Below are 20,789 nucleotides of genomic sequence, written 5' to 3'. Positions count from 1 at the left end.
TTTAAACGTTAAATTAGATCATTTTTAAGTTTTTTTTAAGTTAATGTAATGTTTTATATTATGTAGAGCATTTTTTATCATAAATATTATTTTATGTTTTATCAAAATATTTTATCTATAATTATTATGTATATTAAAATAAACAATGTGATTATTATTTTAATAAAATTATATATTATAATAAACGATATTAGTAGTATATAAAGTTAAATTTCCCGCTTTTATTCTTTAATTAATTAACATAAAAAGATAATAGATGTCACTATTAGGAAACTTGATTTGATTGGTTAATTGTTTATCGGGTTTGGCGCCGCGAGATACTGAGTCGTGTTTTGAAAATTGTTTTGTAATCGTACAGCTTTAATATCGAGATTGTGAAGAAAAGAGAAATAAAGTTTCGTGAGCGACAAACATACAAAACCGTGTTCCCCTAGTTCGTGTCCATATCGAACGGTTTTGTACGGGACGCGCCGGTCCGTGACATGGCAACAGTGTGTGTGGTGTGTTTGCACCACCAACCAGTGTTCTGGGCGTGTGTATTTCTCGCTCGACGTATTTAGAAGACGTCTTTTAGAAAAAAAGAATCGAAAAAGAACTTTAAGAGTAATCGTTTAAGTTATCGAGGTGTTATTAATATAAAAATTGTAGTGTTAAAAAAAAGTTAGGTTAAGTGACGATTTTTTCTTGTGGGGGGCCCCTTAAACAATAACAATACCAACAGAATAAAGAAAAAAAATTATGTTACGTCGCGTACAGGAGTTTGAGTAATGAAAGCTAGTGCACAACCGGGTGGTAGAGAAGATGCTGCTGTACCTTGCTGCAAAAATGTGAATAAAAGTAAAGAAATCGGCGAAATTTTTTGTGAAGTGGGTGTATTAAAAAAAAATTAATTTTTTTAGGTTTAAACGGCTGTTCATCGACAACGAACAAACCGTTGCATAATTACAAGTTTTATTTGGACGTTAAAAATCGAATAATCGCGAGTAAAGTTGAGTTAAAAATAAAAGAATTAGGAGGGGTAAGTTTTCGTTTTTATTTTCATTTTCAATAAGTTCATCTCATCTCCATAACTGCCAACCTAATTTCTTTATTTAGAATAAACAAATGATTTCAAAAGTCTTTTTTTTCGTTGCGCAACGATCAACATAAAAATATAACAAAAAACAACCTTCTCTTTTGTTTTTTTTAAACAAAGTAAAACGAAACAAGGTAAATTTGTCAACGTAGCCCCCATGTTATATTAAGAACAATTTCGTTTCCTAATAACAAACAACCGTTAAATAAAGAAAAGTCAAAACATTATCGCTTGGGACACAAAAAGGAGACGCTTTCTCGAGTTTCGTTGTGTATTTTACAGCGGACGCTGTTGCCAAGTTTCAAATCGTGTACGCCGCTTTTTTATTTTAATTTTAATTAAAAAAATTATAAATGTGGATAAAAACATCATCAAAAAACACTTTTATTTAGTTAGCTGTCAATTTTGTTATCAAGCAAACTTTCCGCGTCAATATCCTTCCAATCAGAACCGATTTACACGATTTATTTTTTAACATTTATAAACAAAATTAAATTTTCTTTTAGTTATAAACTAAATCGTTTTTTATTAAATTAAACGCTTTAAATTAAATTAATCCTAATATAATCATTTTTAATAAAATGCATTAATTTAGTAATTAATTAAAAGAAAAAAATAATTTTTTTAATCAACCCTAACCTATAAAATTTAAAAAGTAGGATAAAAATGATGCAAAATATTGTTTTAGTGATTTTATTTCCACTAAATTTTTTGTGATATAAATGTAAGTCGTGTAAATACGACTTAAAGTTGAGCGCCATCTTTAGGAAAATACCTAACCGAACGGGCCATTTTGTATATCATACATGACAGCTACCGATTGCCATAATTTAGTTGTTTTGTTAGAGACGATAATCGAAGCAAAATATCAACCCGAACCGACTGGATATCATCAAATAGGTGTCCAGTAAGTAGTTTGATTAGTTAAAAGTACCGGTATAAACACGTCGTCCCTATTTGTGCTGGTGGGATATCTCACCGCACACCAGCTGATAACATAATAATAATAATAAGATGATAATCGTCTCTTGCCCTCCCCAAAACATCTGACATCTATGTACAGAAATTTAAAACTTTCGATTTTGGGTGGTGATTTTGATGTTTTTGACTGTCTTTTTTTTGTTAGTTGTCTTTTTTTTTTCTGAGTAGTGATTTAAAATCCTTGACCTTGATTAAGAATTTTTACTAATCCCCGAATCAGATGTTTTTTGTTTTGAATTATTCATCAATTATAAATTATCATTTAAAATTCAAACTTTTTATTTTAGGTTTTAGAATTATTTTTGATAAAAGAAATAACACATGTTGTAACTGATCGGGAAGGATGTTGCAGTACTAAGGGGGGTGGGTCCCAACCCCGCACCCCCCAATATGTTCCTCATGAATTATCCAGTAATGAATTTGGAACCACAAATAATGAGGAGATTACTCCAAGAAGGGGCAGACCAGTAAGTACTTTTATACAGGCTGTTTAAGAAAATCTTAATGTTAAAATGTTGCCAAAAGTGTTTTTCATGAAGATATGATAATGAAAAAATGTTAAAAACGAACTTTAAATCTAAAGAAAATAAGTTTAATGAAAAAACTAGTTGTCAAAATTCTTTTTATTCTAAATTACAGCTTCTTTATCAACATATATTGAATATTAATGATTATTTATGGACAAAGTACATTTTAAAATTAAGATTTTTGCTTTAGAATGTAATGAAAAATGTCGCTACTCCGACAATTTCTAAACACCCCTGTATATTTTTATTTAATATTGAAAAAAATTATTAATTTTTTATAGAAAACACGTGCTGATGCAATGCTTGAAAGAGCCAGAAAAACTCCAACTGTCATTACAAAAGATCCACTGGAAGAAGCAAGAAATTGGGGCATTACCATATGGTCCATTGATAAAGTAAATAATTCTAACCTTACTTTTAATGAATTTTTAATCATTTTTACTTACAATTTTATATTAACCTTCCAGTACACGTGCTTACATAGACTATGAGACCCCAATTGCTAATAAAAGCGATTGTCTAGCAAAAAATGGCATTAATTAGAAGTTATTAAAATTTATTACACCAATTTTATTTACTTTTTTTGAATTAAAACAACTTAAACTAGAACTAATATTAGTAATAGAACTAACAACTGGATCTAAAACATTCGGATTTAGCCATTTTTAAAGACGTTTAAAGAAGCGCTAAATTATTTATATACAGGTGGTACCTAAATTGATGCGAAAGATTTTAAGGGGTGTTTTTTCAGCGAAAATTAATTTTTGGTCAAAACCACTTCTCCTCCAAGTTACAGCCCTCCAAAATTAGGGGGAAAAATTTGTTTTTCTTTAATAAATCCACTATGGAGGAATTTGGAAGGATGAAATTTGGCAGATAACTGTTGCTAATAAAATGTCACTTCATAACTGGAAAATGTTATTACAAGGGGGTGAAAAATCAACCCCTATAATACTTTGCATCATAACTTTTTAATGTGTTTATGTTTCTCTCTTTAAAAATTTGATTCAAATAGAGGGATTCAATACGCAACTTTTTTCTCTTGTTATTTTCTCCTAAAATTGTTAGTTTGATCACATAAAAATAAAATAATGCACAGGTTCAGGTGAATTAGGTGAGATTGGTTATTATTAGTCAAAAAAATGAAGTTATGTCAAATTGATTTCAGCATTATTTTATTTTTTGTGATCAAGCTAACAATTTGTTAGTTGTAAAATGTCAAGAAATAAGAAAGTTGCAGATTTTTTCACTTAACTTTAGAAGGCTATAACTTTAGATACACCCTGTATTTTTATTGCGTCTCAATCCGAATGTTTCTAGTTCTAGGTCTAGTGTTAGTTCTAGTTTTAATTTAATAAAAATATACAACACAGTGCTATACAATGCTGTCTAACACTAAATCTAAACTAGAAGCATTAGATCTAGAACTGTGCCAAAATGTCATTAAACAAAACCATTTGACAACTGTCATAATCACCAATTGGCATTAATCAAAATCAAAATTATTATTAATTAATCAACATCAAATTGGCATTCGAATTTAACAAAACAATTTTTAAATATTTAAATATTTTAAATACATAATTTTATACTTGGTAATAAACAATATTCTTAACTCAAAACGTGACATCCTCTATGTTTAAAATTGAAGTGATGTGCTTTTGAATTCCAGCTATAAACTTCTTACAGTTAGTTACATTATTTTTTTTAATATTATATTTTCTAATTTTCGAATTCTGTACTCTGTTTGAGACAATTTTTGAGACCAAGTGTGTTCAGTTAGGTTTAGCAGTTTATGATGAAGAAATTATTGTTCTTCAAACACTTCTTCAACACCACAATGACAAGGAGTGTTAGCAATGAGTAAATCCTCTGAGCATTGATAGCTACTTTGAGCTCTCCTTAAACATTGCCTAACAAACTCAATATCCTCATCACTTTTAAATGACCCCCTTCTGAATGCATGATAAGATGCATATTTGCTCCCTGACTACCAGCAGCAATGAAAGTACAATGACTTTCTTGTTTTGAACTAACCTGATTTCGCGACATAAATATATTAAAGTTTGTTTCGTCTAAATAAATTCACTTTGAAGTTTAACCAAATTTCTTATGTATTGAGATCTTTTTGTTTTCACTTCGAAGGTGTTGGTTCTTTCCGGTTCAAAACGTATTTGTTTTAATGAGGTCATCAAGGTGTTGTAGAGTACATTCCTTGCTTACATTAAGCTGAAATCATTTCGTAATGTTTCTTGCATTTCGCAACTGCTTAAGTGTGATTTTAGGATTTTTTCAACTTTAAGTTTAAAGAAACGGTGATGTTCATTTGTAATCTTTATTTTACGTTTGCTTCCTCTTGATTTACTCATCTGAACCAAGAATTTCAGCTAAATTTCGCCATTCGTATCGTAAACGGCACAAATTTGCCGTTTTACGTTTGCAGCTTCCTTTTTCTTAATATAATATTTTGTAGATAGTTTGTTAAGAGTGAAAAATTGTAATTGATTAATGCCTTTTTTTGTTTGATTGGTGCCAATTTGAACTTGAAATGGTATAAAGCTAACACTAGTCCTAGAAAATTTCGGATTTAGCTGGAACTAAGCTAAATAAACCTGTATTTACCTATTTTGTATAAACAACATTTCGCAAATATTAGTATTTATTAGAATTGTTATTATTGTCTGTTAACAATATCGAATGTTTGTATTCCTTTAAATATGGTAATTTGAAACAATTAGCCAACAAAAGATGGCACTGTTGCGAAATTAAAATTACATACGTGTATTGCAAGGTTAACAGCTTTAATCTAATTATCAATAAATGTAAACAAACTTTTTAATTATATTCTTTTCTTTTTTTTGTAGACGTTTGCTTTTTTAGAGCAAGTATCAGCATCTTATAAGCTATCAAATAAAAAGAAAACGACGCAAAAGTTCTTTGAACTCAAGACTCCTTACATTAAGTTTGAAGCATTCAACAGGTAAATATTTGTAACGAATTTAACTGTTTCCTTCAATCAATTAACCCTTATTTAAAATATTGACTGAAAGTAAATCTATTTAATATTATTGCATTGGATCTTGGGTTCTTTTTGGTCACACTCAAACCCACTCACAACCAGTTACTAAACTTTCCCATCCTTTTCTGAACTGGATTTACGATCTACTTTAAAATTATATTCATTTACATGTTAATTAACGTTGTATGCACTACTTTACACATAGTTAACATATCAAGTAAACTAAAGTAATTATATAACAAAATTTGCTTATTTAAATAAAGTAAATAATTAATAGTATTGGTTATCACAATGTAAAAAGTACAAAATAGAACAATATTGTATATTATACAATAATACTTAATGTGCATAGTGATTCTCAACCTATACACATAAACTTGCATAAATAATGACTAATAGGTGAAAAAAGGTGTAGCAAAAGTTTTTTAGTCCTAGATATTTGTGAAATTACTTAAGAATACATAGAACATTTTAAAATAACATCACAGCAAGTGTTCGAAGTTATTTCCTGTACACAATATACACTGAAATATGTAAGAATTAAGTAGTGTTATGTTTCTTACTACTCACATAAGTCTGTTGGTTGCTATTCTTGTTTCCTGTTTAGTCCCCATTCATTAATATTTTCTACTTTGCATTTCTTTCTTATATTTTCTTATATCTTCACTGTGTTATTGTTGTTTTGTATATTCATGTTTTAAATAAATATGTTTGCTTCTCCAAATCAGTTGGTTGAGGCGTCCAGCTGTTGTATTTGGTGTTGCTGCACTTCTACAATTTTATCATAACTTGTTATATTCCTATCCAGATACTGATTTTTCATTTGTTTCTCTATTACTTGCCCATTGATTTCTATCTTGCATCTACGGGGGTTCTTTAGACTGTTATGTTCTATTTCCTCCCTGATTTGTTAAAAATATATGTAAGTCCTGCCTGATTTTATAACTTAAATATTGCAATTACTGGGTTTAACATTGTTTCAATTTTTGCATAGTTACAAAAATGGCACATCTTCTACACAGATAGATCTCGTCATTATTGTCTTTAACGTCATTATCTAAAAACTTTTATACTCACCATATTTATGCAAGCATCAAGAGCAATTTTATGTTCCACCTTTAATAAAACAAATAACAAGTTGCACTTACAATTAAGATTACAGATAAATGATAAAGGCGAGTCCGATTTTGTTATTGTAGCCAATGCTATAAATTGATGTTGAAATTGACCCAATCCCACTTCTAATTATACAGTGTTACTAATTGTCAAATAAAACTGATTCGTTTTTATTTGATGCGATGAACTTTCTTCTATCAGACTCTGACTGGTTTTGTGACTCGATTTAAGATGTCTTTAAAATGTGTTCAAAAAAGCAAATTAAATAATTATATTTTTTTGTTCGAAGACAAACTCGACCGATTTTCCAAGAAATACGGAACTGGCCCCAATTAAACTTCCAAGGATCGGCCGGCGACCCTGGCATCGTCATACGCTCGAACATCGAGCGTAACATGACTCGGAAGACCCGGTCAAACCCGCGTCTTGACACAGCACTACAACCCGGCTATTGTGAGGTCTGCCGAGCAGATTATCTGCGACTTGACGAACATCTTGAAAGCGACAAACACTTAACTTTCATCAAGGACAATTCCAATTTTTTACAATTGGATACTTTAATATCAAACACCTCAAGCATCAATAATTTCCTGAAATTAAATGGTGGTAAGTCTAAAAATATATGTATATTTAATGTTAGAAAAAATATGTTAACCCTTTAACGTACTCTTTTGACTTTATTAATTAAATTATTAGAAGAAATTTAGGTCGGTATTCAAATATGCTGGAAATTTGGTGCAGAATAAATATTCTTTACCTTTCCAGCAATGCAAATGTTGCGAATATCGGAAATTGATAATTTTTGTTTGTTTTCAGTGTCTGTTTTAAATAAGTATTAAACATGGTTCTTATTTCAAGTGAAAAGTTTTCAAAATGCAATGTTAATAATTTATATATAATGTGATATGTTTATTAATGGAGTATTGTTACGATAAATCAACGACTAAAAATACCTGCAGGAACAACGATATGACGTTTTGTGCGATTATAAAAACGAATACAATATTGGCTGAATCAGCACAAGTTGATACACAATGGCATTCTAAACGAATTGAGGGAAAGCAGTATAGATATATGGATCAAATATGAAGGAATTTATTTTCTAATAAGTGTGCTTTAATGCTTTAATAATTGATGATAAAAAAGGAAGCCATACTTTTTCTATTTTTAATTGTGTTAAAATATCTTCTGGCCTTTTTTCTGGACCTACAATGTATTCATAGCGTGTAATTTATTCATATTATTTTTTGAAAAATGTTTAAAATACTAACGCAGAAAAACAAATAATTTGCTGAAAACTGCAAAGTTCCTAAACACTGGATGTAAGTCTTCCTTTACATTTCTCTACAAAACCAGCTCAGTGCAGTCTTTAGAGGAAGTAATACAATGTGGTATCTTTTTAATGTAAGATGAAGTTATTCTTAAATAAATAACAGTATTGAATATATAGTAACAAGAATTTGCAAGTTTGGGTGCAATGCGCTTGATAAAAATAATTTTTCAAAAAAGATGTTATTTAAAGTTTAGTGAAAAGGATATTATATTATACTGTTTAGGAGGGGAAATTTAGTCGAAGCTTGTTAATAGAAGACAAGCAGCACAAGGTTTATATATAAGAGGTTGTCTAGATTCCTTTACTGCAATACTTTGATTTTAGTTTGTGGGCGATGGGCAAGAGCGGGAGTGTTTCGTGGCGTAAGTGGCTTGCGCGCGCAACCTCAAGGTCATGTTTAGTGAGAGTTGAAGTGTCTTCTCTAGTATAACAAATCAATTACTACTTTAGTTTCCCTCAATTATTTTATGATAAATGAATTTATATCAGAAATTAAGTTGAATTATTTTCCGCTTTCCTACCGCAGTTAATTATATACCACAGTAAATATATTAAAGTAATTCAATTACATTATTTTAAAAATTTGAATTATTTCCCGGTATTTTTTTGCCAATGACGTAATTCGCAGCATGGTTGCGTTTGTCTAAGTGTATAGACAACCTCATATATACAGTATGTCCGTAAAGTAACGGATAGAGGCTGTAAAATCATAATAAACGGTTAATGGAAGAATTCCTGAAACGGGTCTAAAGATTTAAATTAAAAATTTAAACATCTCTTTCTAGTTTAGGTTTCCTTAAATCTTTTGCGGATATTAGGTGTGCGACTTTGTTGGCTAATTTGGATTTTAGATAGCCCAATACCGACAACTTTTTCTATTTACTTGTCCACTCTATGTAAATGTCCCTACGTCGGAAAAAATTATGTTTTTGACAAAGACTTCGTCATCGTTGCAAAATTGTTGTTGCAAAAACTACGATTCATTGCTCGTGAATGAGATTTACTTTATGGGAATGATATTTTGGGGGTTTTACAACTTTCTAAAAGGAGGTTGAGGATTTATTAATGTCCAAATTAGATCCAATACTCCTTACAGTAACATGAAGGTTTTCTTGGCCAGCCAAAACCACGGTTTATTGAACTTCTCCTGAAACATTTAGTACGCCAGACTTCGAGAAATGCTTTGAGAGCTGCCCATCCTTTTTAAATTTAGTCACAGCTAGGGTCACCATACTTTGGCTCATGAGTTGGCGATTAGGATATGTTGTATTAAAGAGGTCATCTACTTACTAAATCAGTTTTTGACACTTAGGAAATTGTTTAAAATAACTGGTTACCATAGTTACTCATGGCTACTGCTATTTTCATCGTGTTAACAAATCTGAAGTAGTTAAACGTTAAAGTAATTTTTCTCGAAAATTTTCTTATGTAATCAATATTAATATTGACTGTACTAGATCCACAAAAAAATTCTCTTTCATATTCTATAATAAAAATGGGAGATTGCCGTTTGAAAAAAATATCAATGACGTCATAACTCGTTTAAAAATGGCGGAAGAAATTTAAGATCTTGAGATCCATTTCAGGGATTTTTCCGTAAATCGTTTATAATTAATTTATCGCCTATATCCGTTACTTTACGGACATACTGTATATAAACCTTGATTGTAGAGTAACAGTTTTCACATTCATAATGTGTCATCCTTCTGAAACCCGTTTCAGTTGTACAGGTTGAGCATCTTTTTGGAGGTGGACGGGGTTAATTACAACGTTGATTTCAGACGGAACTTTTTCAGTCGTATTTTGAGGTTGGTGTTTATTTGAGCTCTCCAAGCGCCAGTTGGTGGGATAACGTTTTTAGGAAAACTCTTCTTCGTACTGAATCTGAATAGAATCAGTTGGGAATCAATGCCACTCCCATTCAGCATTCTGAAAAATATGATCATTGGCCAACTTGTAACATTCAGGCTCACGCTGGAGATAGCAGGATTTGTAAAAAGTGTTTACCTCTGTCTTCTTTTTCTCTACAGTAAATTCTGGGGGCATATGATAATTTTATCTTTTCAATTATCAGCTGTAATATTATTACTACCAAATCAAAATAAGGGCTTAGTTATACTTTTTACTACCACACATTATTGCTGACACAGAATGCATATTTAGGCTACTTTCTACCATAAATTGCTATGTTTAGCTGTTTAAGTACTAAGAAGCGGGATCACGCGAACTTTTTTGCTTAGATTACAAACAATTTGGGATTGATAATATTAATTTTAAATTGATATGTTTCTTTAAGAACCAGTACGTTAAAGAGGTTAAAACTGAAAATTATGATAACATTCTTTTAATTTTTTTAATTGTTAGTCAATAAACTGATAGAGACAGAGCCTGTAAAGAATAAGAAGAGGATGCTAAGACCGAGAACAGTATCATTGTGTGATAAAATTAGAAATTCTCCTTTATCACCAACCGGAAGTGAATCGAGTAATAGTAATAGATTACGATCGAAACGACATTGCGCCGCAGTAACCAATTACGTAGGTGCTTTGATCGATGATGATCATCAAGTGGTGAAAACTGAAGGTGTCCGAGAACGGGAATTAAGATCGAGTACAAGGCAATTACTAAAATTATTAGAAAATGAGCAAAAAGATACGTGGGATTCGGGTCGACCGAAACGAGCGTGTATTCGACAAAAACGACTTTCGATCGAGGATTCGATCCCATTGGAAAATAAAATGTATTACAAAGTCGAAGTTTTATCGAACAAATTACGATCGAGTAGCGATTCCTCAATTCAAAAAGAACAAAACCACGAGCCGGCGAAAAAGACCGCAAAAACGACGGATAATCATAGCGAAGGAGTGGGGTCGGACAAAAATAAAAGTTTAATAGTAAAATTTAAAAAGATGCGTAGTTATGAATTGAGACAACTGAATAACGAGGCAGAAAGTTTTTTGTTTCCGAAACGAGACGAAACAACTAGCTCTGAAGAAGATGTTGACGCAGATAATCCAAATACGACGGCCAGCGTTGGCGGTGACAGCACAATTTTGTTATCGAGCGAAAGCGAAGCGCATACAACGCCTAAAAGAGAAGAAGTTAGACATCTTGATGAGGCTTCCTTGGATAGTAACTGGTCGGAATGTAGTTCGAAGAAGAAGAAGCGAAGGACGCATGCTGAAGCTTTTATTTTGGATAACCAAAAGTATTATAAATTTGAAACACCTGGATCAAGGTATGTATTATTTTAATTGAAATAAAGATATTAAAGTGGATTATTAAAAATTTACTTCATTTATAGGTTGAGATATCATGGTTCTTATTTAGCTCCAGTTGCAACAGACTCAAAATCACCAAAATCTTCAAAATGTAATGGAGAGCATTCAAGTAAAATTATAAAACTCGATGGAAAATGTTACGATCTAAACATAAAAGGAGAAAAAAGCGATGTATTTGATTATAAAACTTTCGAATTTTCGTTTGAGCGAGCTCCAACGTGCGAATCTTGGTACTCAACGTTTCAACGACAGGATGAAGGTCAAGAATCTTACAAAAAATTCACTGATTTAGGTAAAAAAATGAATTAACCCCATTTTATTTAATTAATTTATTTTCTCTCTTTGTTTAGATTACAAAAAACCATTTCTTTTACCATACGAAATAGGTCCTTTACCGCCTTTAGATCCTCGTTTTTGTATCAAATCCTACAAAGAACTTAAAAAAGAACTAATTCAACAAAGCCTATCAACAACATCCGCCGGAAGTAACACTCCTACTCAAAACCAAATTGAATTGAATGAAGAAAACAGTAAAGAAAGTGAAGATTCATCAATAACCAACGATCGAGATGATTTTGACGAACATGGGAAAAGTAAAAGTGGTAAAAATAGGAAAGTTATGGCTTTAGGCAAAAATCCAAGAAAATCTCCACGTCAACATGCATCCACTTTAGCAATTTTAAGCAGCTTACTACATCAAAGAAAAAGAAGAAGTGATAATAACAAATCAAGTTCAGAATTAGATAAAACACTTCCAACGATACAAGAAAAAGAAGAAGATCAAGCAAAAAGTGTAGATGAAAAAGAAGACGAAGAAATAATTATTTATAAAGGTCCAGAGGGAAAAGTACAAGAAATCGTTCGGGAAAATGAAAGAATCGCGAAAAGAATCGACGAAGAATGGTTCAACTTTGGTTTATTAAACGATTTAGAATTAAATTTATCAGAAGAAGAAACGGTTTTAATAAACTCAAGATTAAAATTAAGCGCAATCGAATTATTAAATAATTTCGATGATAAAGACAACAACAGTTTTACACCAGCCAAAAAATTATTTTCAACAGCGAAAAAACCGTGGAGGAAAAAGAAAAAGAATCGAACCGGATGGCCGAATAAAAACAGTAAACGGCGGAAAGAAGAATCGAAAGATAATTTTTGTTGTAATCACAAAGAACTTAATAATAGTGGGGCATTAAAAAATCATAGCCAAAAAACAAAAAATAACTGTAATAATTTTAGTGACCAAAGTACTACAGATAAAACAAAAAGTGTACCGATAAAAAATGTAAATAGTGTTATTTTAGATGATAATCAAGTCATTTTGAATGGTAATGACGATGATCAAGACAGGGTATTAAATAAAATTAATAAATTAAAAAAACAAGATGACGATAACGATGAAGGTGAACAATTTAATAGTGAAAAAGACGATTTGAATAATAAAAAAGATATTGAGTGGGATAACAGTCCTAAAGAAAAAGTTTTAATGGCAAAAGTGACAAACGGTAGTGAAGTGAGCAATAATGATAAAGATTTGTTACAGCCGGTTGTACGTGTACAAAAATTAACGGAAAAAATTAGTTCAAAGAAACGAGCGAAAAGCGGCTCGTCCCCAAACAGGACAGTTAAAAGACCTCGCAGGACGCCGCCCTCGCCGAAATCACCCCGGATTTTAAGAAAACCGAGGGGTCGGTGGTATCGCGAACGATAAAAAAAAATAAAATGAATTCTCACGAATTCAAAATGAAAAAAAATAAATAAAAGTTATTTAAAAATATATATATATATATAAAAATATATATTATGAAAAAAAAACATCCAGTTTAATTTTCTTTTATTTTGTAATTAATTTATTATTTTTGTTTATTTTCAGTATCAAAATCATTGTTTATAGATATAAAGAAATTAAATTGAAGTTTAGTTTAGATTGATATACCAGATGGATTATATTATTTATTTTCAATAATAATCATTTTATAATGAAGGTAATTTTTGTATCACAAATAATTTTTGTTTCTTATAAAATTCTAGGAGAAAATGTAATTATTAAATATAAAATTTTCAAAGTTTTAGCGCGATCTGGTTGAGTTGAATTAAATCTGATTCACAATTGACACAAATGGAAAAACTAAAACCGAAAATTTGATTGGAAAATCGAAGCAATAATTATATTCGCAATAAAACATTAAGGATTATATGAATGACAATTTATGATAATACTAATTTATTTGAATGAGGATTATTATTATTCTGTGATGATTTAGGCAATGATCATTTCGTTTCATACAGTCAAACTAGATTAACATGCAAAATTGAACTGGTACATAACGAATTTTCGCAAGAAATATTTGGTATTATATTGGAACAGCATACAGATATTATTTTAAACTGGCAGTATACAGGATGATTCAGAAAATCGCTGCCAGACTTCTAAGGCAGGTAATACATCAAAAATTAAGATGAAAAGTCTTAATATACATGGGGTCGCAAATGCGTCCTCAACAAGATATAACGGGTCAAAGTTTTTTTAAAATTAAACATTATCTGCTATAAAAAACACTTTTTTTGAAATATTTTCAACGCCACTGCTAATTTCGTCAAACGGGCAGTATTTTCGTGTAAACTAATCAATTATCTATCAATTGGTCTCTTACAAAACTTTGATTAAAGCAACAGTTTTTGATTGGATTAACAAATTTTCTACAAACGTGTTTTTCTTCAAAACTATTGCTTTGATCAAAGTTTTGTAAGAGACCAATTGATAGATAATTGATCACTTTACACGAAAATACTGCCCGTTTGACAAAATTAGCAGTGGAGTTGAAAATATTTCAAAAAAAGTGTTTTTTATTGCAGATAATGTTTAATTTTAATGAAACTTTGACCCGCTATATCTCGTTAAGGAGACATTTGCGACCCCATGTATATTAAGACTTTTCATCTTAATTTTTGATGTATTAGCTGCCCTAGAAGTCTGTCAGCGGTTTTTTGAAGCACCCTGTATAGTTGGCACAGTGATTAACTGGAATATGACAAAATTGATTAGAGATATGACTATTTCAAGAAATCATTCACTGAACAACGGTTTATTTTCGCTTGATCAATTAATATTTATTACTTAGTGGTTGAAATATGATTGAAAATGGATTTGCTAAGTTCTTATATTAAGGTCTAAATACTTTTCAAATTATATCACCATAATTCATCTTAATTATCTATTTCAAGACGAAACTTAAAGAGAGATTAACTTAGTATTCTCCCCAGTGTCTTCCTTGAACAGCTTTAAAGTTAATGGATTGAAGAGTACTGTAATCAATGATCAAACCTCAATGTTCAGCGACGTTGCTTTGTTGCTGCTTTCAACATTGAGGTTGGAGGGAGAAGCTTTTGAGAGTTACTTTCCTAAATTATCTGGGCCTTGCTCATTACACTCCCCAAAGTACTACCGTCTACACATTTCATGTACCATAGACAGAAATGCGAGCGGTTCTACTTGCTCAACTCATAGCAGATAAAATCCCTTTCGCATCTCTGTCCATGACATATGACATGTGAAGATGATACTATAAGGTTCTTAAAATTTTGCTGTTTGAACGTCTCAGCGTTTTGTTTGATCTATAAATATCTGTACAATTAAATTACTGTGTTTTTATGCTCATATTTCAGCTATGAGATAATATAATTTTGAAAACAATTATTTCGTTACTAAAGTAGCAAAATTTTATATCACTAGATAGACCTTAGCTGTAGTGGAATCGATCTGAACTGTCAAATACAAACTTGGTTGTTGTAGTAACAGGATTTTTTAATTTTTGAAGACAAAGCTTTATAACTTTACTAAGGGCCGGTTATACCATCCTCCTGATAAACCATCTAAGGGATAACTACCATGGTTACAGCGGTTTTAAGCGCTCTCATTGGCTAATGCTCGTTATTACCATCTTCTGGTGAAGCTATCTAAGGGATTATTACCACGATAACGGCTATTTTACGCGCTCTGATTGGCTAGTAGATGGGTTTATCTATAAGATAAATTTATCAAAAGGTGGTACAACCGGCCTTAATAAATAATAATTGTGATGTTGCTAAGGTAGCTTGTGGTATATAATAGACGATAGACATTTTTAGACAATAATTATTTGTATAACAAAGTTAGAAAGTTATGTCTTATGGTTGAGATGAATTATTTGCCGCCGAAACGCTTCCATTTGGATCCACAAATATAAACGTGGTCAAGCAGTACATAAAGTACAATTTAGTAATATTTAATACTTCCTGTATGCAATAAGTGTAGAAGTATTCCAATTCAACAAGAAGCTTTCTCGCCCATTGAAGAATACTTCGTAACTTTGGTGTTTTAATAATTACTGTATACCAACAACTCGTAATAATGTTCTTGATATGGTAACAACCCCTACTAGCCAAGGTTAAATCGCAAAATTTTATATTTTACAGCTGACAGATTATACTAGAGAATCGCGATGATATGCACAGAATGTGGAATCACTTGTACTTAATAATTTTTACATATAATCAGAGAAGAAGGTATCAATAGCATTATTTCTTAGCTGGTGAAGATAAATTTTCATTCTCTTAGTGTGTGACTTTTACATCTCTAATCTTCGATGTGTTTAGCGTTGTTAGTCTAATTTATGATATAAAGTTTATTTTTGAAACATTAACTTTTTTATAGAAAGTACAAGTGTTTATTTAAACGCGTTTATTGTTCAAAGTATCAAAAGATGTAAAGCAAATATTGCATTATTAAAAAATCTTTGTAGTCTGGTATAATTACAACTTTCAGTATTTTATAAAACAATTTATTCTACCATTTTCTGTTTTTTACTGGAGTACCGTTAGATACTTGGTTAAGTCAATAGTATTTCACCACTTTTCATTTTCAATTTTAATTATTGCTAAGTACCAACACAATTTTAGTATTTTTCTAAAAATTGACTGTGACACCCGGTAGTGTAACTTTTTTTCAAGATCTTTTCCAAAATTTGAAATTATACATAATTTGTCTTGGCATCGCAGAATTCTCATATTTTGATACCTCGTTAATGGTAAAATAAGTAATTAAACGCAGAATATAACTTGAACTGGAAATAACACTAATTTACTACGCCGGGACATCCGGTTGTTGTAAGAAGTGAGGAAATGGCCCCAAGAAAATTTTTGGGACTCATGATCCGTTCGGCGCGAAAAGGTTAATGTTTACGTTGAAGTTTAGCGTCAATTGTGAAGTAGGTTGTAAGATCAAAAAGTTTTCATTCCAACTGAACAACTACTTAAATAAGTACAAACATTTATTTATTAGGATTAAGTAGGCTTTCATGTTATGTCATAGCTAACATCATCATAATTTGATATTATTTATTATTGGCATGACAAAAACATTTCAGTAATATTGTATTTTATATATATTTTGACGATTTTAGATACGAAATTAAAAAGAATTCTTTTCTTTGTTAATATCAAAAGTTGCGAAACAATGTTAAGTAAAAAAGTGTGCATAAATAACTTTTAGGAGAAAATTGATTCATCTGGTATTCATAACGCTAAACTAAATTTCAAACCAACTATATATGTTACGGTAAATGTGGTGATTTTCAAACGGCTTATTCCCTTAAAAGTCTAGGCATTGAACTTAATTGTTATTTAATTATATGTCTCAAATTTATATTTACATTTCCTTAAATACGCACATTTACCGTAACGTATATAGTTATAAACAATGTTCAAATGTTAATATTAATTTCTCCTTAAATTTTTTTTTACTTTGTACCAAAATGTATTATATAATGTTTCATTTTCGTTATTAGTATTATTCTATAAATTTATAAAATAGTGATAATCATTTTTTTTTGATTGATAACACAGAATCTACGTATTTTACTATTTCGTGTCTCTTTAACTAAATACATCTTGCTATATCTCGCTACAACTACTTTTTGAACGGATTTCATCGAATTATCAATATTTGAATTTTTATTTGTTGTTGTGGTGTTAATTTGTAACAAACTAAGGATACGATTGAATTATGTTGTAAATATTTTAAAAACAAAATATCATATTCTTCAATTTTCTATGTTATCTTGCTCGCGGATCATCTAATCCTGGCTGTGCCTTCGGAGATGTAAAAAAAAATTTGATGCTAAAATCATTCTGAATAAACTGAAATAGTGAAATAATACGATTCTGTCTCAAAGACTTGACACTAATTTCATAATTTAAAATAAACACATTTTGTATGTTATTTGGGTTTTATTTCTAACTCAAAATATGTATACAGTTGCTCACAAAATTAAGTATACAGGGGAATAATAGATAATTGTAAATATTTCAAATAATTCAGTTTTCCAAATAAAATAATCACAATAATAACAAATGATACGAAATTAACACCATAAAATTGAGCAAAAATGTTTAAGTTTAGGTTGGTATTATGTTTTAATACGCTGTAGGTCCTCCATTGGTGTCAATTATCACCTGCATTCGCCGTGGCATGAAAACTACTAACTTTGTGGTGTAATTTGGCCAAATAACTAAATTTTGTCATATTTCCTTCACTAAACTCCATAAATGACAATGTCATTTAAATTAAACGATGTCATTTAATGTCAAAACTAGAACAATGGCAATTTGTAGTAAGGAGGAATACGTAGATAAGCTTATTGTTTATGGAGTTGCAAATCGACAGATGCTTTCAGAAAATATTTTTCTTCGGTTAGTCCAGCGGGGAAGAGAGACAGAAAATTTGCAAGTTAAGAAAGGTCTTGGTGGCAGTAGACCAAACAGATATGAATGTAGAAGAAGAAATTCTAGAAATTGTTGATGCAGATCCAAGTACTAGAACTTGTTAAATTTCTCACTAACTCGAGGTTTCCCAGAACTTTATTTGGCGAACTTTCCTTTGCAGCTGGCTAAATACTTGTTTTAACGATTTCGTAATTTTGCAATTATAACATTATTACTAGATGTTCCATAAATTAACATCTCGCTAAAGTAACAAAACTACTGAAACAATAAAGTGTCTAGTTGTACAGCTCCTTCAAAAGTGAGGTTGGCGTTTTGACAAGTATTTTAATTGTTCTTTACGAAATATCAGAAGTTCTCAAAAGTATGGACGTTAACTTATTTAAAAGATTAATATACTATATTTACGTAACTATTAAGTTTTGAACAAAACGTTATTAAAAAAATCTTTTTAGTTTCCGTATGTTATAAATCACCCTGTATATAAATCATTATTTTAATTATAAGTATACTCAATTTTGTGAGCAACTGTACATATATTTTTCCTTAAATTGAAATACGCATTCTTTTTGTAAAATTTTCTAAAATTAGCAAATATAACTTAGAATTTTGCAACAACTGGTGAAATTTTTGGATTGTTGTCAAGTATGTTGTAAGTCTAAAAAGAAATTTATTTTATATTTTGGTCTTCAATTTGCTTGCAAACTATTTGTGTTCACTATACATTTTTATCAATGTCAATTAGAAGTGCGCCATCTATTACGTAAAAGTACAATTATTACCATAAAAAAAATATTTTTTTTAAACTTAAATATACTTATAGTTTTAAATTATAGTTTCAAAATACATTAATTAATAAAAAAATTAAAAACAAAAAATATTTTTAATGTAAATTATTAATAATACGTTTGAAATGATTTACTAACTTTCTGTCAAAAATCAAAATTGACACTTAAAAGTTTTCAAAAACACTTTTTTCATTTAAATTAACTCCGATTTATCTTTTCAATTAATATAAAAACGAAAAATTATGCGATTTACTATTAACATAATATTTTTTAATAATTAAAAATAAATTAATTCGATTTTGTTGCCACCAAGATCGGATTTCGTTTTATGTCGGATATATTCGGGCGCAGCCGCCGAAGATAACAAGAAAGAAAATGGAGGACGCGTTCTCATCGCAACGATTTGTAGTCGTTGTGACAGCGAGCTATAAGGAAGTGGTTCGTGAATCTAAACGAATTTTCAGCCGTTACGCTGAGCCCTCAATTATTTCGATCTGTACAAACTGGCGCCGGAGGACGCGCGGAATCCGTCGACGGTAAGTTTTTTACGTTTTTAATCGATATTTTCGCATAAACTAACGAAAAACCGTTCCGTAATTAAGTCACTGCAGTGGTGTACATGTTTGGGTGCGTTGTGCGCATGCGCGTCGAGTTTGTTTTTTGCGGGAGGTATTTGAATAAGTTTTTATATTTAATACTTCTACAACTTTTAACAACTATTATTTATTTCAAGGTACTTAATTAACCACAAATTGTTTGGTAAGTTATTTATCTTTTAAGTTTTTTCTAACGGGGTTTAATTGATTTATTATGTTCAAAGAAAAACTCACCTCAAAAACTTTTTCTTTTTTATATACAGGGTGGTAAAAAAGTGTATTCTTCACAAGTTATTTTTGTGTTTTTTAACTCGAGGTTGTGTTATAATGATTTAATATCGAACATGTGCTTTCTATTTGAAAGGAAAAGAATATGTAAACATTTCATATGGTATATTTCTTTGTTTATTTGAAGATGTTTCCTTGTTTTACACATATTTTACTTACATTTTTTGTTATTTTAACAAAAAAATGTTGGAGAGAAAGTTATCTTGTCACAACGTGTTGAAGAAACTTGTGTGATAATCTTCAATTGAAACTTACGCAATTACATTTCATGATTTTCAACTTTATGTGTCGTAAAAACTATTGATGGTAACAAATAATGATCATTATAAGATTTTACGATTGTTACACGTCTTTTTTAGTATATAAGGATTAAACTATATATATTATCTTGAAATTATGAAAAAAAATATAAATAACTAAGTATTAATTGTATTAAAAGAATGTAAGTATGACATTATTCATAGTATAAAATAATTTATGATAATTTGTGTGATTCATTTGAATACAATTTAAATAAAAAAATATTAAATAATAATTTAATTATACAGGGGTGATCAAAGCACGATGCCCTGGGCGATTTATTGAGCAATAATCTTATTTTGGCAAGTGACTATGCAAAATATAATGCACAGACTTCTCGGAATAACAAACATTTTGTGAATCTTTGTAACTTTTTAGAAAATTGATTGTTTAGTCTTAAATCCCGAGAAACGATTTACACTCCTAATATTTTTGTATCTTATAGTGCCATCTGTTGAAACCTATTAGTTTTAAATAGCCAATTTTAATGTCTGCTATACTATATTTTTTTTTGACTCAACTTATCTATATACAAAATTGCTTAGTTTGGCCGCTAGAGGGCTTTAAAAATAATATGTTTTTTAATTTTTTTTAAATAAGTCGAAAAATCCTCGATGGATTTTATTCATTTTTTGGTCATCCATTTGTATCAGTAGATTACAGCTATTTGTGGAATAAACTCTAATTTCAAAAATTATAGGGTGTTTAAAAACTTTGTAACAATAA

General features: G+C 30.1%; 2 protein-coding genes across 7 annotated transcripts in view; both read left to right on the top strand.

Annotated features, from left to right (window-relative positions):
- Positions 1-313: 313 nt before the first annotated feature.
- On the top strand, positions 314-13,116 carry LOC111414280 (DBF4-CDC7 kinase regulatory subunit chiffon). Of its 2 annotated transcripts, XM_023045588.2 has the most exons (9): positions 314-837; positions 900-1,018; positions 2,344-2,523; positions 2,865-2,978; positions 5,448-5,563; positions 7,008-7,324; positions 10,416-11,289; positions 11,356-11,624; positions 11,683-13,116. In XM_023045588.2, the coding sequence occupies exons 1-9, from the start codon at positions 768-770 to the stop codon at positions 13,041-13,043; spliced, it is 3,420 nt and encodes a 1,139-aa protein (XP_022901356.2). In that variant the 5' UTR covers positions 314-767; the 3' UTR covers positions 13,044-13,116. The 2 variants fall into 2 exon arrangements, with proteins under 2 accessions (XP_022901356.2, XP_022901364.2); XM_023045596.2 differs by lacking the exons at positions 314-837; positions 900-1,018 and adding an exon at positions 1,894-1,982.
- Positions 13,117-19,239: 6,123 nt separating this feature from the next.
- LOC111428801 (probable RNA methyltransferase Y17G7B.18) overlaps positions 19,240-20,789 on the top strand; it is a 54,339-nt gene continuing 52,789 nt past the window's right edge. For 3 of the 5 annotated variants that reach the window (XM_071194407.1, XM_071194406.1, XM_071194405.1), the window contains exons 1-2: positions 19,240-19,415; positions 19,613-19,638. In XM_071194407.1, coding sequence (XP_071050508.1) covers positions 19,255-19,415; positions 19,613-19,638 — 187 coding nt within the window. In that variant the 5' untranslated portion in view covers positions 19,240-19,254. Of the gene's footprint in view, positions 19,416-19,504; positions 19,549-19,612; positions 19,639-20,789 lie in introns of those variants that run through there. The other 2 variants (XM_071194408.1, XM_071194409.1) reach the window with 2 other exon arrangements.

Source organism: Onthophagus taurus, chromosome 2, assembly GCF_036711975.1.
Source record: "Onthophagus taurus isolate NC chromosome 2, IU_Otau_3.0, whole genome shotgun sequence".
NCBI lineage: Eukaryota > Metazoa > Arthropoda > Insecta > Coleoptera > Scarabaeidae > Onthophagus > Onthophagus taurus.
This window is presented reverse-complemented; position numbering and strand designations above follow the sequence as displayed.

What these genes read in the sequence shown, in the direction of transcription:
- LOC111414280 (XM_023045588.2), top strand. Translation starts at nt 768, where the DNA reads ATGAAAGCTAGTGCACAACCGGGTGGTAGAGAAGATGCTGCTGTACCT. An exon ending in TTTGAAACACCTGGATCAAG is followed by an intron (nt 11,290 to 11,355) that starts GTATGTATTATT and finishes CTTCATTTATAG; the next exon opens with GTTGAGATATCATGGTTCTT. An exon ending in CAAAAAATTCACTGATTTAG is followed by an intron (nt 11,625 to 11,682) that starts GTAAAAAAATGA and finishes CTCTTTGTTTAG; the next exon opens with ATTACAAAAAACCATTTCTT.